The following is a 24964-nucleotide window of genomic DNA, read 5'->3' as shown; positions in this document are numbered from 1 at the left end:
AGGAAAATACCAGAAAATAATGAATGGTGGTACTTTTATACGGGGAAAGAGAGAGAAAACTAAGGAAACTTATTAGGTTTCCTTAACGTAACTTTAAATGCTTCCTGCTGATCAGTGAATTAGTTCTGGCAAGCAGATTTGGTTTTGTTGTTGAAGACGTTGTGGCAGGTGTCTTTGGCGCATTTACTTCATCTTCCAAGTGATTTGTTAACGTAAAAAGTAGAGCAGAACCTGGAGAAGGTATCTTTGGTAGCATTAGGTTGTTTGGGTTTTTTGTTACACAACATTTTCTTTGGGGGCAATGGTTTTGTGAAGGAAGTTATAAGAGCAGCAGGTTTTCTGTCTCAGTCACTAACTGTGATAAGTTGTGCCTGGGAATTGTCCTTTAGAATTGCCATTTAGCATTTGGCTGAGATGCCTGAAAGCATAGATTGGCTGCAGATTGGTTGACAACTGGACTCAGTTTGTGTGTGAACGTATGCCCATATAGGTTATATCTGTGTTCTCCTGCATGTGTCTGTGTATATCTTTGTATCTCCTACAGACTTGAAAGGTCCGGAACACCTGCTACTCTTTGGCAGATAGCTGACTCTCCCATTACTATGGGACACTGATGTGGGAAGAAGGGACAGAGGTATTTATTAACTGATAAATTAGTGGGTATTCCATAGCCTGTGATGGTAAGGGTGAGCTCCACAAGGTCCTTGAAGAGTGCCTGCAAGTATTCCTTTGTTAATCAATATTCTTAGCTTGTTGTCTTTCAAAAGGCTTTTCTCAGCTCTCTGCACAATGAGAATACAGATGAAAGCTCCTTGCTTCAGTACTTACTTCAAGTTGTGTTTAGAGATGGATTGGGGTTAAGGAATGAAGAGTTGATACCTGGATGTCTGCTTTCTGGAGGGGATCAGTTTATTTTAGTTCCGTTTTAATTAGCAGTGGGAGTTAGAGCTGATTCTGTCTCAGCAGAGCACTAACAGAGGAGAGCTACCAGGTGCAAAGGTGTTGTTCACAAAGTATGCTGGGATTCAGAAGAAAAAACATGCTCAGCGTCAGACCACTATCTTGGACAGGCTTTCCCATCCCAGTTATTCCCCAGTTCTCCTCATGTGGGAAGTTTGGGAGAGGCACATGGGAGTCCCGGTGTTAATGTGTCCCGAAAATGGCTTTTGCCATTGCACTGGGGAGGGAGCTAAAGAGGGCACATTTTCCTGGCTTCCCGCATGTGAATGATGTGGGTTTTGGCAGCTTGGTTTTCTTGTTCAGCTCATAGTTCCTGTGTCTTTTTGTTTGTTTCTTTGTTTTTGCAAACTCTTTCTGGAGGTATTGTTCCAAAGGTGCCCTGTATAAAGGGACTGGATAGGGCCCTAGAAGGAAGAGGGGATGAAGAGAGTTGGTTGATATTCAAGAATCACCTCCTCCAGGATCAAGAATGGGGCATCCCTATATGCAAGAAGTTGAGTAAAGGGGGCAAGAGACCTGCACGGGTGAACAAGGAACTCCTGGCAAAACTCTGACAGAAGAAGGAAGTGTACAGAAGGTGGAAAAGGGGACAGGCCACTTGGGAGGAATACAGGGACATTGTCAGAGTATGCAGGGATGCGGCAAGGAAGGCTAAGGCCCACTTGGAATTAAATCTGGCAAGGGATGTCAAGGACAACAAGAAGGGCTTCTTCAAATGCATCAATAGCAAAAGGAAGACTAGGGAAAAAATGGACCCGCTGCTGAATCGGGCACGGGCCCTGGTGATGAAGAACACAGAGGAGGCAGAGATACCAAATGCCTTCTTTGCTTCAGTCTTTACTGCTAAGGCCAGCCCTCAGGAATTCCAGACCCTGGGGACAAGACAGAAAGTCTGGAGAAAGGAAGACTCTCCCTTGGTCGAGGAGGATGGGGTTAGAGATCATTTGTGCAAACGTGACACCCGTAAATCCATGGGCCCTGACGGGATGCATCTGCGAGTGCTGAGAGAGCTGGCGGATGTTATTGCTAGGCCGCTCTCCATCACCTTGGAAAGGTCCTGGAGAACAGGAGAGGTGCCCGAGGACTGGAAGAAAGCCAACGTCACCTCAGTCTTCCAAAAGGGCAAGGAGGAGGAGCCAGGAAACTCCAGGCCTGTCAGCCTCACCCCCATCCCTGGACAGGTGAGGCAACAGCTCATCCTGGAGGTCATGACTAAGCATGTGGAGGACAAGAAGGTGATCAGGAGTAGTCAGCACGGATTCACAAAGGGAAATCATGCTTGACCAATCTGATAGCCTTCTCTGATGGGATGCCTGGCTGGGTGGAGGAGGGCAGAGCGGTGGATGTTGTCTCCCTGGACTTCTGCAAGGCTTTTGACACCGTCTTCCCTCACATCCTCATAGGCAAGCTCAGGAAGTGTTGCCTGGATGAGTGGACAGTGAGGTGGATTGAGAACTGACTGGATGGCAGAGCTCAGAGGGTTGTGGTCAGCCACGCAGTCTAGTTGGAGGCTTGTAGCTAGCGGTGTTCTGCAGGGGCCAGTCCTGGGTCCAGTCTTGTTCAACTTATTCATCAAGGACCTGGATGAAGGCACAGAGTGCACCCTCAGCAAGCGTGCTGATGATACTAAACTGGGAGGAGTGGCTGATACACCAGAGGACTGTGCTGCCATTCCGAGGGACCTGGACAGGCTGGAGAGCTGGGCGGAGAGGAACCTCCTGAAGTTCAACAAAGGCAAGTGCAGGGTCCTGCACCTAGGCAGGAAGAACCCCATGCACCAGCACAGGCTGGGGGTTGACCTGCTGGAAAGCAGCTCTGCAGAGAAGGACCTGGGTGTCCTGGTGGACAATCAGTTAAGCATGAGGCAGCAATGTGTCCTTGTGGCCAAGGTGGCCCATGGGAGCCTGGGGTGCATTAGGCAGAGCGTTGCCAGCAGGTGGAGGGAGGTGATCCTGCCCCTCTCCTCAGCCCTGGTGAGGCCTCACCTCGAGTACTGTGTCCACTTCTGGGCTCCCCAGTACAAGAGAGACATGGCACTCCTGGGGAGAGTCCAGCGGAGGGCTACAAGGATGATGAGGGGACTGGAGCATCTCTCCTCTGAAGAAAGGCTGCGAGAACTGGGCCTGTTCAGCCTGGAGAAGAGAAGACTGAGAGGCGATCTCATCAACGTGTACAAGTATCTGAAGGGAGGATGTCAAGAGGATGGGGCCAGACTCTTCTCCGTGGTGCCCAGCGACAGGACAGGAGGCAACGGGCACAAACTGAACCACAGGAAGTTCCATCTGAACAGGAGGAAAAGCTTCTTGACTGGGAGGGTGACAGAACACTGGAAGAGGTTGCCCAGAGAGGTGGTGGAGTCTCCTTCCCTGGAGATAGTCAAAACCCTCCTGGACGCGATCCTGGGCAATGTGCTCTAGAGGACCCTGCTGGAGCAGGGGGGTTGGACTAGATGATCTCCAGAGGTCCCTTCCAACCTAAACCGTTCTATGATTTTGTGATACTTAGTTGCTAAATGAACCTTGCTGGATTTGCCTTTTGGCATTTTACCTGTTACGGAGTAGAGCCCCAGAGATCCTAAGAATACTTACGGAAATAGTATGTCATTCCACAGGTTTCTAGAGCATTAAATAAATTTGTGATAGTTTCCCAAATGATTAAAAAATACTTGACTTAATACATATGAAGATAGATAATGTTAAAGTTTGTAGGTAACATCTTCAGTGTTCATCCTGGTCTTGTAAATAGGCACTTATTCTTATCTTTTCCCCCCTCACCTTTTTTTATTACTGATTTGACTATATTAGGATAATTTGCAGTGTGCATGTCAGTATATATTAATAAAGTGGTTTACCCATTGAAACTGCAGTGCTGTGAAGTAATATGCCAAGCTCTGTGACTTGGGGAAAAATGTTAACTGCTGAAAGACAATTAACTCTGCCTTGCTCAGTGCATCTGTTTGTTTCATGCATGTGTAAGTATTTGTAAAGAAATGCAGTTCACTGAAAACTTATAACGCAATTGTTTGCAGAGTTCTCAAGTATCGAATTTAAAATTCAGTCATTGTCCACTGCAAATTGATAGCCGATGTATTTTTCCCCACATACATATAGGTGGCACAGTTGAGCTGTGTGTAGTGTCTGTACCCAAAAGGTGGCTTTCTAGCAGTTTCTCAGACATTTGAAATTTGGGATATTTGAAAGTGCTGTTTCCATGCAGCATGGATTTTTGATTGGTCCTGGTGTCTGTACTCATCATAGCCAGCCTGTCATAATAGGTACCACAGCAAACTGCCTCTAAATAGTCCCAGATAGGATGCTGGAAGCACTGACTTCTTCTGAATCATTTGATTTGCCTCAGTGGCAAGGTACCTAGTAAGAGTTGATACATTTAGGATGGGAATTTGGGGAAGAAGAGCATTACCCTACTTTAATCCTTGTGGGGGTCTATGTGTGAAAATAGATTGTCAGGAAGTAATTAAATGAAGTTGATTTAGAAGATGGAATATGGAACTCGCTGAAAGCATTGACTTTATCTTGCTTATATAGGAAAGCAACAAGCTAGAGCTGCCTTACAAAGAAGGTTATACATTCCCAGCAATGACAGAGTAACTTCAGTGAGGTAAAACCTTGTGGGAGAACCCTAACACACTACAGTGTGAGGAAAAGGACTTTCTATTTGTCATAATCAGAAGAGAGCCAGAATCTGTGGAAAAATTGTTTAACAGAAGAGCTGTTCTTCCATATTGGGCAAACTCAGGCTTAAGGTTGCTCTCTTTTGGGCAGGATGTGGACTAACTATTCCTTTATTAATTAATTTCATTTCTTTTCTTTTCTTTTTTTCTTTCCCCTCAGTGTTCAGGACAAGGATGGAGTACTAGACCCTGCAGCCATCCCTCGTTTCATTCCAGAAATAACAATTGGAGGCACTGAGTATGATAAAATTTATTATGAATATCGATCGGTAAGTAATTCTGGAAGAGGAGCAGTTGGACAATAGCTGTACGATTATGCCGGCGAAGGTGTGAGCATATTCATACCTGTCCTGTGCACAGCTTGGGTGTTAACTTCATGCACATAGATGCACATTTCTAAGAGTAAGTTCTGAATTTTGCCTAGATCCCCACCTTTTTTGAAGTCTAGCTTCCACATAAGAGGCATAGTGAAGCAAATTGTTTGTTTCGTAAGCTGATTTTCTTTTTTGATCTTTAGATGTGGACTAAAGGAGAAGTGATTTTCATTTGTTTTTGTTTCTCCTGCCCTGATTAATCTCTGACCTCTGAAATCTAAAATAATCCTCTGAGTCAAACAAGAAAATTGGGAACTCATGGAGGCTTCTGAAAAGAAGACTACTTATAAAACACTTCAGGAAGGGGTGTTTTTCTAAAGTAGGCTGAGGAGATATGAGCATTACATTGGTTCTGAAAAGTGTTGTTGCTTTAAATAGTGTATTTCTGTGAGCAGGCACACATCCAAAGCCTGTTGTGGCCCAGCACTTTCTTACACCTCATGCAGGCTCCCACACAATGTTTTAATTAGCTGCTTGCCTTTCTGGTTCTGGAGACAATGGCTTCAAATTGACTTAGCGCTTAGTCCTGTCAGTTGTTTGGCTGGCATGGGATCCTGTTACACCATGTAGTGTTTTTCTAAGGCACAGGTACTGTAAATTCTCATTAGAGAAATTGTGGAACTGACGCCAATTATTATTGTTTGGACAAACTGAAATTGCAAGTGATAGTATATTTTTCAAGTTTTGTAGAAATTTTCTCTGCTATTTTTTCAAGCAATCACTGAAGACCAAGGAATATATGTGGAAATTGTTATAAACCATGATTCGCATAGTGAAAACACTGTCGTTTTTCTGATCCTGTTAACGTATGGTCTGTTACTAGAATTAAAATGTAAGGTATGTTTCAACTTATTTGGAAACTAGCAAATGCTTTCTTGAATAGTCAGTTCAGAATTTCCTCCAAATATTCGACATAAGTTATTCCTCTTCAGCTAGCTGTGCAGTGGAGAGACTCTCCAAGTTCATGCTGTTCTGCCTCATTTGAGTTGTGTATGAGAGTATTCTTTCCGCTTTGTGTAAAAGGAGCTAAAATTAAGGGTTAAAGCAGCAGAAAGCTTGTCAGTATTCCTTGAGTTTGTCTAATGGTTTTGAAAATTCCCTGGTTCATCTACCAGGGAAATTGCTACCAGAATTTAGCTTTTCTTGGTATCACAGTTTAAATCTGAAATGTCAAGCTCAGACTAAGAATTTTTTGAGTTCTTCACTGCAAAAGACGTCTTTGTGTGTGCAGCACGTATTTCAGAATGATCGGCTGCATGACTCGTCACCAGCATGCAACATCCAGCTGTACTGACTGTGCCTGTCTTCCTGAAGATGACAGGCCTTTTTGGTTGAAATGTCACTTTGCAGTGGAGCAGGGAATTATTGAGGCTGCCTGACACACAGCTAGATGTGACCTCAGTGCTGTGTGCTGGGAACCAGGGGTACTAGTTCTGAAAGCCTTTTTTTTTCTGACTATACAACAGCACATTCCTCTTTGTGATGGCAAGAAACTGAGAATGCCCTGGCTGATAAGAAAACTGGCTTCCAAAAAAGATTGTGACTTGCCTTGCAGACATAGTAGAGGGTTGCTTAGCCATAGAAATCTGAATACCTGGGAAGGGAAATGGTGATCTTGGGTTATTCGGTTTGGTGCCGGTTAGTTGACAGCAGAAACTGAGTATTATCAGTGCCAAAAAACTGCTTTGCCAAAATATAATCTCGTTTCTGCAGGCATGTTTTTAGGCCCTCATTCAGGAAAATACTATGCAAAGTGCTAATGTCTTTTGGAGTAAGAAGGGATCATGTGCATTTCATAGAGGGTTCTGTTAAATTGAGACAATGCTGGCTACTCTGTTTTTTCTCTCTTCTGAATGCTTAAACACTTGTGGTAATCCCTCAGGTGTCTGATGGAGCCGCTATTCAGAAGGCGTCTTTCCCAGTAGATCTGCCGAATCTCTTTTCTCATCTCCCTGTGAATGCAGTGACCTAGCAATTCTGTCTTTTCTCATTTCTTTTTTTTTTTTTTTTAGTTGAAAGCAATATGTTACTAAATAGCTTATTTTCAGCCTTTCCCTGCTTCTTGGAGTTGAGTGCCAGAGAGCCATCTCCTGAAGGAACAAATGACTAGCTTTACTATGAAACAGTGCTGTGGGAGAGGTAGTTGTCATGGGATAGGTAAGAGATTCTCTGCTCATGAGAGAGATGCATGGCCCTATGCATCTCTGCTGGTGGTCTTTGCTGTTCGTATAAAATTCCACAGGGATGGGTCATGGCCTAAAAGTAAAATGAATTTTCTTTCTTTAGCCTTAGTGCTCAGGGTTTGCCCACAGCCCACTGGAGATGTTCAGAAGATTTAATTGTACTGAGACACTGAGCAGCTTGTGATGCCTTTCTTATTCAGTCCTAGCCTCAGGGAGGATTGTCTCAACTCAGTGTCAGTGAGTCTGTGCATGGCTGTGCACAATGCAAAAGATGCTGAATTTTCCTACCTCTCATAAGCTACCAGAGAAAAGCTACTCAAAAGAATGGGCAGCCCCATTCACCTTTTTATGTTCTAAGAATTAAATTCTTCTAAGAATTAAATTCTTTGTGTTAAGATCTTAATTTTTCCCCCAATTTTGTTTTGCAAATGACAATGTGATGGCTTATATTCAGAAGTAATATAGCATAAGACCAACTAGTACAAGCAGAAAAAGTAGATGATCTTTTAGACACGCAGGCTTTGACTGTGAAGTTGCTTAGTCTGATGAGGGAGGATTTCAGCCCGTAAAACCTTGCCTTGTCGATGTCTTATGTACAGGCAGTTACAACTATGCTTTTGCTCTTGCATTTGAAGGCAGATAAAGATTTTAGCCTCACATGACTTGTAATTAAAGACTTAATTATGGTATAATTACAGAACTTTAGCATTTCCATGTGGAAAATACGTGCTTTTAAAGTTAGTATAATAAATGTTTACCAAATAAATTCAATGGTTTATGTAGGGGATTTTTTTTTACTCGGCAATCTTATAACTAGTCATAAATCCTTGATCAAAGAGATATGCAGCTAACTCCTGTGCTTTTCAGTGTTGCATGCAAACAATTCATGCTGCCTAATGCTGCTGTTGCCCTTGTAGTTTTCAGAGGTTCTCAAATCCCAGGCAGAAGCTATTTTTTATTCAAAATATTCATTAGTCACAAGTAGCTGGGGAGGAGGAGGAAACACTTTTCAGAGAACAAAATTTTAGGTACGTTCATCTTTCTTTAAAATCATGAGGTAGCTACATAGAGCTTTGAGTTCTGTAAAATTGCTTTTTTTGTGTGCATCCCCTAAACTACTTCTGTAGATATTTTCTTCACTTGTGAGGAGGTGGCTTTTTGACTCCTTCTCTCACCATAAAGTCATCTGGCTGGGTTCAGCAGTTTGTTCAAGCATTCATAAACTTCTAAAGATGCTTTTCTGGCAAGGGAGAGGTAACCTTTGAGTCAGGTTCTGTAGATCACTGAAAGATAAGCATGTTCATTCTTAAATGAAGCAACATTATTTTAGGAACTGTCAGACTAGTAAAGACTTGACTACTACTCTTTTTTTTTTTTTTTTCTTTTTAAACAACTGCTATATCTCTTTGCTTTCTTCCAGCCACACGCAATCCCAGCAGATAATGCTCCAAATTCTCTGTGCTCCCTGTGAAGCTGGAGCACTTAGACAGATGTGTTTGCAGAGAAAAAGAAAACGAATGGTTCTGTTTAATGGAATCAGTGTACTTAAATAATGTACTTATGCACTTCACACTCCCAAATGGTGTTGGCAAGTTCTGCCTGAATCTCCTAGGGAGGGTGAAATAAGAATTCTTTTACGTACATACTCTTTTCTGCATACATAAAAATGCAGCTGTCTTAAGATTCTCATTCAAACCATCACCTATCTCTTTACCTCTGAAAACTGAGATGGAGATCTTTAAAATAGACTTTAGCACCTCTCCCTTCACTGCAGATAAAAAGGAAATGATCAAAAAACACAAACAAAAGGTAAATTAGTGGGCTGCTTATTACAAAGTCTGCTGGAGTCTGAAGTCTAGTGCTTGTTGGTGTTCACTTGGGCATTAGAACAGAGAATCTTTTTAGGTGCGTTAGTCACTTGGGATTTCTCTGAAGTACATCTCTAAGCTAAAACTATGCAGCTCAGCCATGCTCAGGTCCCTGATTGCTCCAAGAAACACTGTCACTCTGGCAGATGGAAGCAAAACCTTTAAAACTAAGTTACCTTTTTCATGTTACCAGCTCTAGCAGAAAGCATGTGTGTTACGCTGCTCACTGAGATCCTGGTTTGTGTAATTCATTTCCACTGTTTCTCCTGTGGCTAGCCTCAAAATCTTTAAACAGAAGTCCAAGAGATCTTATAGTAGGAGAGAGCTGTTTTTATGTTAAGTTAAATATTGTGGCCTGCTTCTCATGCTCTAGGGTTTGTTTTTTGTTTCCCCCCCATCCTTTCTCCTGAGGCTAAGAGCAAGCAGTTGGAGTATTCTCTTTTTAGTCTGGTGGGATTCTTTAAGCATATGTGCTGGTGTGTGCATTGAAGAAAGCGAGCAAATGTTTGGGCGCACAGATCCATCTTCAGACAAGAAAGGCCTATGTGCCTAGAAGTTTCTGTTGTACCAGAGCAAAGCCTGTATCAAAATATTGTATCTTTTGTTAGCCCAATTTATACAGTCAGAAAAAAGAAAGTCGAGGATGTGTACCTTACCCTTGAAGCAGAAAGTTTGTGAGGAATTCTTTGAAGAATGTATTCCGTGCTCTTGAACTACCTTCAAGGAAGCTTTCTGTTGCAGTGAGTTCCAGCTCCAGTGGGTGCATTTGCCTGTGTGTAAAGTTTCCTTAGATCAGTTTTAATTGACATCTTTCATTCTTAAGTGTTGTTTTGCTCTTATATTGAGATGATGAACCACCTGCTTCTCTTTCTTTCTCTACCCACTTAGTATTTTTCCCACCATCATGCATTGACTCTTTGCTAATCGTTGGACACTGGCTGTCAATCCTTTCGACTTCCATCCCTGGATTCCTTTCTAAGCCCTTGATCATTCTCATTGTCCTCCTCTAAAACATCTAATTGTGCAGTGTCCCTTTCTAAAGTAAGATATATTTCGCACGCGTGCATATTCACCATGTGAGCAAATCAGAGGCTTCTTTGGCAGTAACACTGGTTCTGTGTCCTCCATCCCCATCCCTTACACATCTAAACGTTATATTTGTATATTGTCAGTATAGCTGCACATTAAGCAGAGGTTTATGTTTTTCTGCCGAATATTTATTTAACTCATCAAAAATGCAAATAAATATGCCACTGAATGGTAGAGAGAGCTCTCATTTTCCTTTTTGCACTCTCCTCCCCTGATGGGAGCTTCTTCTTGGAATACGGATGATGATAATGAGGCAAAGAAAGCTTAAACCATAAGACCTTGCTACCCCTAAGAGAAGCGGTCCGGCTCCCTTCCTTGTGCTGGCTCTTATAACTGTGTGCCTCTGGCAAGTCCATTCAGCTTGCTAACCTTAGAGCAATTGATTTTTTTCTTCACGGACTAGGCTTATGCCAAACTGAATGGGCTTGCTGAGGGGTTAGATGAATGCTGGAGCTGCAGAAGGGAAGTAGCAGGAATATGTAGCCAGGAGTGGGATTGCTGCCTTTCGGCAGCAGCTGCACCAGCTCAGCTGCCTGGTCAAGCTGCATCTTCATATCCCTCTTCTCATCTTTCTTCTCCCTTTTGGCCCAGTGATCTGGAAGAGTGTGGTTGGCAGTTTACCCTAGAGTCTTGCTTGTAACAGCAAATGGAGAAGAGGTAACAGGTTGGAGGGGAGAAGAGTTCCAAATTTTTTCCCCTAGGATCTTTATTTCCACTTTTTTCCATAGCCAATTAAGGATGCAACCTGAAGGGGAAATTCTTGGGGCTGGAATATCTCAAGTTAGTTATATAAATAGTTACAGGAAAACAGTTGTACCACAGTGAGCTGTTGAATGACAGGAAGGTAAAACACCTCAGGAAACAGCTGTGGGTCTATGACATTTGTCAACTGTCAACCTTAAAACACCCCAAATAAGAGTATTCTAATAACATGTGTTTATACTGTGAAGGTTTATAACTAGTCCAAAAAGGAGGACATTAAGAGAAGATTTTCTCCAGATTTGACATGACCTGAGATGTCTTAGCAGGTCTGATTGCAAAGGGGCTGACGATAGCTTCCATGGTAAGTGAGGGTTTAGGAAGGCCTTTAGCCTTCTCATCTCTTTTACGAATATAGAGCGTTCTTGGCTTACATGCAAATCCCCCATTTAAAATCTCCTGAACTACAAAGGAAATACTTTAGTTTCTGGGAAATCAGAGTCTGGGTGAGCAACAGGGAGTGTTTGTGTCAAAATAATGCATTGAGTTTTAACATGGTAATAACTGTATTGTGGGGTAGTAAACGTTTTAGCCTTTGGCTCATTGCAGCTGTTGCTTGTGTGTGTGTGTGTGTATACATACACTCACACGTATGTATATATAAACACACATACAGGCACGTGTACACACATGTATATATGTGTGTATGTATATGTATGTATACATCACATATATGTATGTGTAATCGCATACAAGAATCTACATACAAGTAGAACTTGGTCAAATGGTTTTTTAGAAGCTGTAAGGTTTTCTTACAGTTTAATTGAATCATGAATCATCTTCAATGGGACTCTTGCCTTTTCCGAAGTAAGGAGATTAAACACTCCTAGGATATCTCTTTTTCTCCCTGTTTGTGATTGTGCCAAAGATGGCTGCTATGGTAACAAGATCTTCTGTTTCTCTCTTCTTGTCCTGCCATTTTTTCTTATTCTGCTGAAGTTTTCATTTTTGAGAATCAAGGTCTCCCGTTCTGTTTCTTATTTTGATGGAGATGTTTGACAGCTCTAATGCACGGCCCTGTCTGCTTTTGAATCCAGGAAGGAATGAAAACAGACCACAATAAATTAAGAAAGTCTCAATTTATTTTATCAATTTATTTTATCTCTTCAGAAATATTTTTAGCATTTTCTAAGCTAACAGTATGATATTGCCATCACATTTCATAATTGACTAGTACATACAAACATGTAAAGATAGCTAAATGTGTGCAAGACTAAAAGAAACTGAAGAATAACTAGAAATTAGTAACGATGAAGTTTTTCCTCAAAGTTACCTGGAAAGGGGTGGAAATGGGTATGTAATCTACTTCTCTCCACTTCTTCACTGTCCTTCTTTACTCCTGCCATTCTTCTATGTACACTAGGTGCCCACGTAAAGCAAAAGGACAATAAAATCCCACTGGCATTAAAATAATCCATTTCTGCTGAGCCCTATGAAAGAAAAAACTTTTTTGTGGGAGCACATCCTCCCTCTCCAAAACCCTTATCAATTCTGTGCCCACATGGGAATGTGATCACCAGGGTAAAAGTCTATTAAATTCAAAAACTGAAAAATAGCTAGGAAGAAAGACCTTTTGTTAATGATTAAACGAGCCAGAGAAAGAAGTCACAGACGAACTGCTCCCTCTCCACTGTTCTGCGTGTCCCAGGAGACTTTTAACAAAAACAGAGAAGACAATTTGATGTTGGTATCTCATGTTGAAAATCATGCTCTAGAGCAGGAAAAGGTTTTATCAAATCTGCAAGGAGGATACTGGGATCTGTTTCTCACTCTCCCTCCTGTCGCTGCTTTGTACTAGCTCTTACGGGTAACATTTGCATGGGTAACCAGGAGTGACCATGAAATAGTGACAGTTTTAAGTGCTGGACTGTGCAGGTATGGTAGGACAGTTTCAGTTATAGCTGTTAGGGATGAACTGGCGTTTCTAAAACCTGCTGTTACTTTGGGTAATGTAACATAAAGAATACTGTTGTAAGAAGCTTTTTACATTTTACCTGTTCAGTTAGAAAAGTGAGTCTACAATTATTATAACACTTTATCCAGCATAGATGTTGTTCCTTGTCTTTTTCCTGCGGCAGGTATATGCACAGTAGTGGCTAATTGGTGCTTTTAACATTCTCTTTCCAAAGAAAACCAATGTATATTTTATTCTATCAGTATGTGGAATGGTCACTAGGACAAGCTGACATTGTGGAGAAAAGCTGCAACAAAATATTTAGTTGAACAGTATTGCTTATTCCTGGCTGTCTTGCAAAAGCAGGAGTAGAGGTAGGCTTTAGATTGTTTATGGTGCTTGTAGTTGTTCAAATTACAATTCACAAATTCATTTCTTCAAATGTGATTCCTGCTTAAACTCAATTTAGAGTAGGACAACATTCATTGAACAATTTCAGTGAATTGTAATTGTTTTAGTACTCAAAAGCTTTACTGAATTGAGGTTGTAGTATCAATTTTGTGCTTGTTGCCTGGACTATAATGGATGTCATTAAGAATTTTGTTTGAGTAAAGAATGGCAGGAATAGAGCTGTAAATGAACATCCATCTATGCAACTCCTTTGAAAACCAAACCATATACACCTTGAATGTGTATGTCTGGAAGGAGATATCACCTCCCTCCTGCCTTTGTTTTTTTTTCCCCTCCTGTTGCTCTGGAACATAATAACCAAACATTTCCAGAATATAACTAATATATGAAGTTACCAGTTGTTAGATTCTCTTAATTTTTTTAGCTATGTGCCAACAACTAACATTGACAATAAACTTCTGGAAATCAGGCTTTCTGCAGGAAATAGCAGTAATATTCACTAATAGTGTTATTATACCTACTATAAACGGTCAGTAAAAGAAAGGATTTGTATATTGATGAATGAACCCATGCTTTGCAGAGTCATGTCTCTGTTTTTAAGTGCTCTTTGATCATCACTGCTCGAAATACGCTATTTATAGATCTACATTAGCTGTTAAGCACAGCCATTAGTGGAAAGTAACACGGGAATGGAAGGAAAAAGAATGGTGACTCTTTTTGCTCCAGAATTGTTGGAAAACAAGACAGACTCTAAACTCTGATAGATGTACACCTTTTCAGATGGTTAAAACTCTCCAAAGCTCTACCTGTGCATGTCTGATCTGAAATTATTTTGATGAGCTATGAAATGCAGCTACAGTATATAGCAAACAGGTGACTAAAGCTATTTGTGGCTACCCTGCAGCATATACCATTTTACAGGGCTTTTTATCATGTTTATTGTTCTGACAGACATTTCTGTGGCAGAGTTCTTAAATTAACTGATGGGACAATCTTGTTTTCATCTTTTTACTGATGTTCTCTTAAAGTTGAGCAGTTCTGCCTTTGCTGGATGAAACTCATTTTATTAGTGTCATTCATTGTGAAGTGGTTTTCAGAGCATACTTCCTGAGTTAGTCCTCACTGCCACCTATAAGTTCTGTACAGCGTAACACGGCAGACTGAGATTCGATTCTCAGTCTCATCTGTTTCCATGGAGTAGGAAAATCTGTTACTCAACAGTGACTCTGCAGTAGCTCTAATTTACCTCCTGCTGCAGGGATAAGGGTGACCTGTTGGGTCTGTTTAATTGAATCTCTGTTTCTGTTTGCTTGACCAGTTCTGCTTCAATTGTAAGCTTCTATGGGCAGAGACTTAATTCTACCTTGCAAAGCATGTGTCTTTTAGGTAGCTGCTGTGATAACGTGACTTTTCTTTCTTTTCGTGGGAAAGATGGTTCAGCTTTTGTGTAAACGTCAACTGCGTTAACTGTTACTTGATATTGGAGAAGCCTGTTGGTATGCTCCTTAGGTCTGTTTTGGCCAATGTCAGTGAAAGACCTAAGAGGGTTTGAAGGGATTTATTTGAGCCAAGGTTTGACCCTCTATGCTTATTCCCTTTACCCCCCTGTGGAAAGATGTGTTATGGTTAATAATTATTCATGCATCATAAGATGCTTTAATACTGGTACTAACACGGTCATTAAGCTGTAGTTTTTCTTTGGTCTTACTCAAGTCTGATTTAAAGGTAACAAGCATGGAGCAGTCCTGTGAATGGGCAAACCACTTGCAAAAGATGTGGCCTTGATGACTTTCATTACAATTCTGACTGTGAAACTTGCTCAAATGCAGAAGTCGCACGGGAAATGCAAGTTTCTTCAGAGTACTTGCCCAGTCTCCCCTTGAGGCCCTCTAAACTTTTAGTGTCAGCAGTATCCTTCAGCAAGGTATTTCTTAAGCCGTTATCCGTGACCTGAAGAACAAGCTCTTCTTGTGTGTTTCTATCTTGCCCCTTTTGGCTTCATTTGATGGCACCTAGATCTTGTAGTGGAAGAGACAGTAAACATTTAGTCCCTCTCTGTGTTCTCCCAGCTACTTCAAACTTATGTAGACCTTTGTGCTGTCTTCCTTCAGTCATCTCTTTTCTGGGCTGAACAGTTTACCTCTTCTGACTGCAGTACTGACAGTCTCAATGCTAGTCACTTGTTCCTATCCCTTTCCTTGTGGTGGCTTAGCAGCCATGGGAAAAACAGGGTGGGTACTTAAGCTGGGTCAAAAGCAAGGGTGAAGTTTGGGGTGCCGATTTAATCATTTGTTGCCACCATCTTGCCATCCGCCCTGCCTCCCTGAATCTTCCCTTGCGCTCCCACCACTTTTTTTGAAGCTGTCTGGTGTATGCTTGGCTGACTGAGTTCACTGAGTCACTGAAAACTGTCCCAGCCAAAAGGAGCGAATAGCTTCTCCCTGGGCAAGGGAGTTGATTAAGCTTATGGAACAATTCAGAAAGCTACAGAGCTGATTTGGACTGCACAGCTGGTAGATGAGAGGATTGGTACTGTAGGACCTTGCCTTTTTGTTGGCATCAAGCTGTTTAGTCCATTCAGCCACATCATGCACCATCACTGTAATGCTTTTTATCTGGCTGTTTTAATCCAAATTGGTCCTCCAGTCAGGCTCTTCATGCAGCTGAGCAAATGCTTGTTCTGGCAGAAGGTGGGTTAGTGAGGAAGTGGAAGGCAGGCAGAGGACCACAAGAACAGGAATGACACTTCTTTGGTCAGAAAATCACCTGTCCGAGTAGGTAGAAGCAGGTGACCTGTCTGAAAACAGGACAGAAACAGAATCTGTAGGCTTTTTCCTTTGGGGCCCAGATTCTGAGAATCATAAAAAAAATCATAAAATCATAAAATGAGTTGTGAAGTACTACAGCTGTTTAAACCCTTCTTACTCTCCTCTAGAAGAAATATCCTTGTAAGCATTCTTTTGGGGGAACATAGAGTGAGCACAGATTTAGGCATGTGGCACCCTTTTATTTTAGGGTGGGAGGGGGGATGGACCTAGGTGAAGTTTGGGTTTTGGGTTTTGCATGTTACATTTTTCAGTGTTTTTCCAAATGCTCCATATGCGCTAACAGAACAGCTTCTTCCTCTCTGGAATACATACATTCACCTTGTTCCAAGTTGTGCATCTTTTATGGACAGTTTAGCAAGTGTGAGCTTTGAAGGGCCCTTTCTCAGGAAGTCACGTCTGTTACTTGTGCCTAATCTAGCTGGTGCAGAGAACATAAATTTACATGGTTCTGCTTGCTAGGTAGTATGGGATTTGCTTACAGTGTGTTCCTTTTTGAATTTTTTGGCTATTTTGAAAGCTTGCCCATAACATATCCCGCAATTCAAGTGCTTATGCCAAGGCCTGCTGTGAATGATTGAGTATGGATGAATATTTATTATAAAAATTGCTTTGATGTACTGCATGTCTCTAACCAAAGACACATGGGGAATTTGTTCTGGACAATGAATTTGGATTCTGTTGGGATTGATATTGTGTCTTTTCAAGAGGGGAGATTTACCGAGAAATGAAACTGTAAACTCCTGCATTTTCTCAGAGGGCTCCTGTTGCTTTAATAATCTAGTTATCTCAGAGTCTCCTGAAGTATCAAAGGGACAATTACATGCTTCCTGGAGAAGATCAGGGAAAGCTGTTTTTGTCCTAGAATTGATAGATACAGGCTGGTCACAGCAGGTTCGATGTCTTCCCTAGCCCACTGCTGTAAATTTAGATGGCAGAGATAACGTAATCGTTTATTTTTGTCTCACATCAACTCTTTCTCAGCAGGAGTAATTCTTAACAGGACTGCATGATTTCTTCTGATATTTAGATGAGACATTAAAGACAACTTTAAATGAAAAACCTTAGAAAAGTTGATCAAGAATGACTTGTAATGGCTTCTGACAAGGTGGGATGGTACATGGGTTATGAAAGAGGTAGAAGTCTTTTGTTGGCTCGATATTTTATGGAAAGAAATGTCTTATTTTCTGATCTTAATTTAAAAAAATAAACAAAAACACACACAGACTTCATCCTGGAGTAAATAGCTATTTCTGTGGCCTGTGTATAGATTACATCAAGACTTAGTCATGCTTCTTTCCACAGGGACAGCTCTCTTAAACAGGATGTTTCACAGTTTTTTGAAAAGACAAGTTTGGGGTCCTGTGTGGGGCAAGCGTTTGTCTCTTTGGAGATGCATAGATGATCTGAGTTTAATTCTTTGTAATAACTTTAATTATTTGTAATAATTTTTCAGCTGATGGCATATTTTTAAAAGAGGAGTTTTGTAATAGCATCTTTGCTTGCCTCAGACTTTCTCACAAAGTTCATTTACTTTTTGATGGTGCTTTGCTTTTTGATGCCAGGGTTATATCTCAAAGGTAGATGTTGTCTTTATGTCTCATTTACTTATAGGGATAAGAACCAAGATGTTTCTTGAGATAGAACCTTAAACGTTTCTGGCATTTTAGGTCATTGCTCAGTACTTTCTGAAGAGCACTGCTTTAACATCTGAGACCTAAAGGTTGAAATGCATCTACGTCTGTTTCCTCCTTAAGATCGCTCAGTTTAGAATAATTGTCAAAGTATCTATTTTATGTCCTGATCCTGTAGCTTGGAGGTTTTGTTCTCATGGCTTTGTTATCCAGTGGATGCAGCGCCATGGTTTATGTTTATTCAGACTGAAACTGCATTGAAAATATGTGCTGCTTTTGTAAAACAAGTTGGTAAGATGATTTTGATGACAGTATTTTTGGCAAACTTGTGGTGAGATGGTCTTCTGTCATGTAGGAGTGCTTTTGCTGACCTGATATAGCCTGTTTCTCCTGGAGGAACACTGTCTTAGTGTGCAGGGAGAGCTTGTAAGCCGTGTAAGGAGCATTTGCTATTTTAACCATCCTGACAGGCTTTTTCTTGTAGTCCTCCATGCTGTGTCTATAATCCTTTAAAGTGGCTGCTACTTAATCAGCCTCTTTCTCTGGATTTTAAAGGTAGACCAGCTTTGCAATGGAATGTTTGTGTCTATCATGCAACCTGGAGTGCTTTTTGTGGTGTTGCTGCGCACAGCAGCAGGCCAAGAGGGCCAGGCTTGACTTTCTGTTCCTATGCATCATCTGCCAGGATATGCACATCCCTTTCCTTCTGAACTCTCCTGCAGAGCTTTGACTGAGAGATATCTGTGAAGCTAGCTGCCTAGATGAACTACCAAGAAAGGCATCACATGTTTCCGTCTCTTTTTGCTTTCCCTGTCTGGTGAGCGTGCAGACCCTTCAGCTTTTGTAATGTAGCTGCTATCCTTCTGTGCCAGTCCATCCCTCCTTTCCCTCTGCAGTCTGTTCCTTGGTTTCCTAGATTTGAACTGTTCCTTGCACGGTCCTCTTGTGTCTCCAGAGAGACATGTCTGTTTATACCAGCCCTAACTCTGAGACCCTGTCAGAAGGTTCTTGCTGGAAAGGCCTACTTGCAGGGGTTCCTAGTCCTGGGCTGTCCTGTGTGTGGCAATACTTAACAAACTGCCAAACTGCATCATAAGAATTGGAATTTCCTGTAGCATTGCTGTTTCCCTGAGTCATGGTTTGGGGACCACTGATCCAAAAAGGTCAGTCAGGCTAGCCACCATGTCTGTGAGCTGCTTCGGTAGAGGTTAACTCACTGGAGCATTAAGGGTCTGTGTAGAAGAAGTATTGCTTCAGTGAGGTTCAGAGGTAACAAGTGAAGGCTGCTGCTTCTCTCGGTGTAACTATGAAATTTGGGTAGAGGGTTGCGAAATTTTGTTTTTTGCAGCAAATAGTGGTTTCTGGCTTTGCTTATGAAGACAGGCAGATACTGCTTTCTGCTTTAATGAAGTTAAGTTCAGCTCTGAAAGCTAAATAAGCAATTTCATTTGAATAGTTTAATTTAATGTAATAATTGACTCAATATTTCATGCATTTAATAATGTGTGCCTATTTTGGCATGAGATTCTACTGGCTGATTCCGTTCCTCTACTGCATGCTATGGTTAAATCTCTCAGGGGGTATCTCTTACCAAACGGAGGAACAAGGGAATATAAGAGAAGAACTGGATGAATCCAGATGTAATATGCTATTGTGTTAGTGAGATATTGGCCTAGTATTTAAATAGTGTAGTATATTTTGCAGGTTTTTCCACCAGCTGTGCAGTTCAAGTTTTTTTTCAAAGGGGGATGAATTTCCTAAAAGTGCTAATCTTTATTCTGAAAAAAATAGAATGTTTCAGACTGGGCTCTTGCAGATAGCACTAGCTACTTTATAGAGAATCTAAAAGTTCAGTAAACAGTGAGAAGAAAAATGTTTCTGACTGAAATTTCTGCTTTCTCTAGCTTCCTGGTCGCAATTTTAGGAAAGGCTACAATGCTGATGTTGGTGACAAGTGGATCTGGCTGAAATGAAATCTGCCTCGCTTTGAAGCCCTAACAGTGATCGACCAGAGAACTTGAGTGAAGAAGAAGCTGAGTGCAGCATGCCTGCTCTGCATCAATTCTGTGTAGGACGGAAAAAATGCTGGGTAATTCATTTTCCAGCTACAGAATAAAAGAATAGACTCAAAGAAAGCAAATTGCTTTATTCTGGTTTATTCCTCACTGATGAATTCAGGATGCTCTTTCTTTGAATGTTATGTAGTATATGTATAAAAGATTATCTGATGTTACAGGGAAGACTTAAAATCAATTATGAGCTTTCTCTTCATCAAGACTGTGACATATAGTATTATACATATCGTTGCTGTTGTGTTAAATCAAGAGAAATTAAATCTATATCCTCCTAGCTCTCGCAGAGTTAATTTCTTGCTCTGTGATGCACGATATTTTCTTAGTTTTGTTGGAAGAGCGCACATGCTTTAAAAAAAAAATGTATTCACTTGTTCTCAAAATCTCTTAGTGGACATCGGCATCAAAGCAAGAAAGCATAAAGACAAGTTTATAGAGGGAAGGAAATAAGTGTGAGCTCAATTTAAAGAGCAAATTATCTGTGCTTTAAAGTAAAAATTTCCTAATAATTACCAGCAGTTGTACTCATAATTCCTTCCTCTGAAAGGAAGCCATAGATCAAAATGTTTGTTGGGTATAAAAGACAAAGTAAAAGTAGTTATTATTTTTGCAAGTCCCTGAAAATCCAAGCTTTTTAAAGAAATGATTCATTTGGTATTAGTTAGTCACACAAATGAAGCACCTTGGCACTGGTTTAAGCAATGCTGTCCAGATTTAGCCTGCAGTAATTCTGCATTTCCAGCAAGGGGCTAAATACTTCAGTCACTGAATAAAAGTGCTGCCAGGCATTTCAGTATTCAGGGCAACGCTTTTGAATTAAGCCAATGGCTAGCCAATGCTCCTTCCTATATCGAAACTATTATAAAAAGACTCCTTTAAGAAGAATCTTGGAGGCCCTGTTAAATACCAAGATAAATGAACAGGAAAAAAAAATATGTGGCTCTCCTCACTGATCTCTTAGCTCTTTGTTTCCATGTTTTATGGCTTTAGAGTTTCTTTAGTCACAAAAGCACTGTTCACTCTGCTTTGGTGCTGTCCTGTGCTAACACAGCTGGGGCATTCATGGTAACAAGCAAGTGTCTGAATACGAGGCCAGCACTATTCCTTGGACATGTGAGAAACTCGGCAGAATTGGTATAGTCAGTCCTGTGAAGTTTTCTGGCCTTAGGGCCTAATGAGAAAAAAGAACTCCTCAGCCATGGTCCTCCCACCACCTTGGCAATGTGCGTGTGCTGTTGCGCACTCCTCTCCCATCTCCTGCTTGTCACAAGACAGTTCATAATGCATTTTGCCTTTCTAGGTACCTTGTCAGTCTTGGTGTTAGTCCTAAACCTTGTCTTGGAGCAGTGCCTCCTATGAGGCCGGTCTCTATGCAGGATGTATGGTTATTTACACAAAAAGCACACTGGCTGCAAGTCTTGCAACTGGGTCAATGGGACTTCCTTCTAGTGTAGCAGGTCCTGTTCAGCTGCACAGAGGTGACCGCTCCTCTTGACCTACAGAAATGTTTGGGGTACGTGTTGTGCACTTCTATTGAAACATTGCAAGATCTCTGAATTTTCAGCTTCCAGAGGCTGGTTGTCTAGGCAGTGTACCCGAGGATGTTGCAACACAGCCATGTGGTTCCTTATCCCATGACTTTTCCAGGTAGTCCTCTTTTCAGCATCAGTCAGTTCTGCAGACACCTATGGACCTGCCAGTCTGAGCCGCTGTTGCCTTCTTATATGCAAGGAGATCTTGGAGCAATTAGTGTGTTAGCTTTTCTTTCCATGCTTGGAGTGCCATCTTGCAGCAATCAGCAATGAGTGTGGAGATGAAAAATACATCTGCAATGGTTTTAAGCTTTCTTTGAGTGGTCCAGCTCTGTTTTTACAGGTGTCCTGCGTTTGGGTATTGCTCTGTTTTCCAGGTGTTGTAATTCACTTGGCTCTGTGCATACGACCTTGTGTCAGATCTCCTAGAAAGGCATTTTGTGCTGTGTGTAATGTTAGGAAAGGTGCTCTGTTTAATTTTGGGGCACAGTGTGGTGCAGAGTATTCAGAATAGTCTTCCTTGGCTTTTCCAGCTGGACTGTTCAACAAAGTGTGTGTGAGCTGAGCTGTGCTTTGGATGGAAAGGAGCTTAATTCTGGTCAGAAAAAAACAGCTTTTACTTATATGGCAAGCAGTGCAGTATGACTGAGTATGTTAGGCATACTTTTTTTTTTAATCCACATTTAACTCTGCTTTAAAGCTACTTATAACTAAATATGAAGGAAATGTCTTTTTCTTCTCTTGCTGTAGGAAGGAGCTTTTGCTGTGTTTTTTCTCTTCCCTCTTCCCTGCTCCAGCACCGCAAGAAAGCATCTCTTAGCTAGCCAGCTCTTAAAGTCTTTGGCTTTTTAAGTCTGTGCTGTGCTAGTTGGATGAGTCTGTCTCCAATTCTTTATTATATAGGAAAAGGTGAAATGGCTGAAGTCCTCTCCACAGCTTTCTTTTGACTTTTGTGCCGTACCTGGTGTGTGTTTGATATTATCTGCAGTCTGCCCTGCTATCCTGACTTCTCATTGCTTATATTCATGGATGGCGAAGTTTGCCTTCTGCTTATCACGTTCCATGCATGAATCTGCCTGTTTTACAAAGGCAAGTTCACTAGGAAAGGTGTTCTGTTTAATTTATAGCTATATCAGCCCTATTTTATAGAAAGAGCCACTGACTTCCCTGACATCCCGCAGTAGGTTAGTAGTCCAGTATTCCAGTGACACCCCATTGGGTTCCCTGTGCAGTTGCACAAGTGGAGTGAAAGAAGAGGAAGAGGAGGTGGGAATGGGTCCTGCCTCCAAAGGGAATGTTTGTCATGATACAGCCTTGGATGAGATTGTCATGATTGTCTGTTAGCCTCAAGAACTTGTGATTTCATGCCAACATCTGTCCCACTTCAAAAAATTTGGCTTACTGCATTTCAGATTTGCTCTTTTAACCCTCCCCCTCTGGCCTTTGCTGCTGTTGACTGGTGAATTTTTGTGCTTTCCCAACATGTCCGTTAATTCTTTGTCAGCAGGAGGACAGCTGAAACCTTGCAGGGTTTCAGGTCAACCTGAAAGGTCAGCCTCTCTGCAGAAGTTATCTGCACACATCTGAGCCCCCTCAGGCTTTGCATTTTAGCTTAAGGTGTTGATTCCTCACCTTTCATAAAAATGTTCATTCCTTCCCCTCATCCCACCTTTTCAGCAATGACATTTGGTGCAGAGTTACAATTAAGGGATCCAATAGTTTCTTCCTCCCCTTCCTCCTTCAATGATACTTTCATATTTTAATAGCAGTGAGGTTTAGATGTTAGCCATACTACCTAAATTCTGTTTTATTTCAGCAGCAGATTTTCTTTCATTTCATAGATGTGCATTGCTCTGTCCCCACCACAGACAAAAAACGAAATGAATCCCTTCTGTGGAATAGCTTGATGAGCAAGTGTAATCTAGATGCACAACAAATTCCAGCTGGCTTCAAATTCTGTTTACAAAAGCCTGGGCAAAATGAATCACTTGTGTGAAAGTTAATGGAAGCAACCAGAGCAAGAAGAGGTGAGATGGCACACCATAACTTGACAGTCTGCTCTCAAGAAATGAATGCCCTCAGGTTTAGTGCACACTGAGCCTTTATGGAGAATCTCAAAAGCCATCTTAAAGGAAGCCTTTGAGAAAAAAGAAGGTTCAAGGCTTGATAAAAGGGCTTGGGTCTGCTTCATATGCTCCTGGCCTTTTGGCTTGTGCATGGTCTCAGGCAAGATGGAGGTGCTTGGCACTGGGAGCTCCCATCTGTGTCAGTCAAAACTGAGCACAGTGAAGTGAGTGTTTTATAAAACACTGGTTGAAAGATGATATGGGCATTCAAAACTGCATGAAATAGGAATGGCGTTTATCCTTGGTATCTGTTGCTGGCCTGTGACTTTGGTAAGAAAAATGTTCAAGCGACGCAAGGGTGAGTTGTGACAGCCTTCTGCTGTGAGGCTGCTGCCTGGCTCTAAACTCCTCTATTTCTAAGGTTCCCCGTTGCTCCTGCTCATACCCTTGTGGTAGGGTCAGCTTCCTCCACATTAGAAAATAGAAAGGCTGATGCCGGGCTACGTGCTATGTTCACGCTTATGTCAGCTGCTGGTATTGGACATGTATTTGCAACAGAATAACGTTGGAGTAGCATTGTTCTCATTGCACCTATTCCACAAGGTGCCCAGTTCCCCAGAGCAGCAGCACAGAGATTTCCTAAAGGCCTCTGAGCCCTGCAGATCAAGCTCAGCTGAGACCCTGAGCTTTGGCACCACTTCTGAACAGCTTTAACAAAGAAGCAGCCACAAGCTGTTGGCTCTGTTGGCCTTGTTCTGCCAGCAAGGACTGAGGCTGGGAGAAGAGTTCTGGTGGGAGTCATGTGGAGCCTGAGATTACCGAGGGGCTAATTTAGCAAACTTTGAGTGAGATGTACGCAGCCCTGCTCTTGAATACCTTGCCCTGTAAAGTAACATAATCAGTCAGTTACATAATCAAACCTTGTTTTCAGCAGTGGTCAACAGCAAATGGTAAAAGAAGAGCATAAAAGTAATTGAGCAACTCAAAAAAAAAAAAAAAAAAAACCTTTTCTTTATGTGCTCTACTTTCTTCTAACAATTGGGTTTTAGTATGAGGATGAGGTGTATGCAGATTATGGGTGCACTGAGAAAAGCATGACCTTGGGAAAGGCAGTCAATCCCCTCTCTCACACACTGTGTACCCAGAGTCCATTGTGAGATCGGAACTGGGAAATCAGCGCTGCAGTGATGCTATGCAGACATGAATAGGGTGCCCAGGGTGCAAGAGATCACTGAAGCGTCATAAAGCACTGGGTTTGCCATGCTTTGCAGGTGCTATTGTTTGAAGTCTGTCTTTGCCTGTCCTTGTTTCCCAGCGGAGAGAGTTAAATCAGTGTGTGCCTTAGAGGGTAAATAACATGAGGCCACTGAGCACAGGGTGTAAGGCCTCAACACATATGGAGAATGACTTGGGGTGACCCTGCATTTCTGTGAAGGCTGTGTTCAGGTAAAAGCAATCTAGAGCAACACTGTTGGCAGCTCTTTCTGGACAGGGGGTGTATTCTGACCTACTCCTTCCTTCCCTGATGCTTTCCTCAAGGCTGAAGAGAGTTAGGTTCCAAGTTTTTTCTGACAGCTAGATGCTGTTTTGCAGTCCCAGCTTGTAT

General features: G+C 41.7%; 1 protein-coding gene across 1 annotated transcript in view; it reads left to right on the top strand.

The window, feature by feature from the left end:
- NDUFA10 (NADH:ubiquinone oxidoreductase subunit A10) overlaps positions 1–20037 on the top strand; it is a 50863-nt gene extending 30826 nt beyond the window's left edge. The window contains exons 9-10 of the mRNA XM_068947765.1: positions 4812–4920; positions 19593–20037. Coding sequence (XP_068803866.1) covers positions 4812–4920; positions 19593–19661 — 178 coding nt within the window. The 3' untranslated portion in view covers positions 19662–20037. The remainder of the gene's footprint in view (positions 1–4811; positions 4921–19592) is intronic.
- Positions 20038–24964: the final 4927 nt, after the last annotated feature.

Source organism: Struthio camelus, chromosome 6 (genome assembly GCF_040807025.1).
Source record: "Struthio camelus isolate bStrCam1 chromosome 6, bStrCam1.hap1, whole genome shotgun sequence".
Classification (NCBI taxonomy): domain Eukaryota; kingdom Metazoa; phylum Chordata; class Aves; order Struthioniformes; family Struthionidae; genus Struthio; species Struthio camelus.
This window is presented reverse-complemented; position numbering and strand designations above follow the sequence as displayed.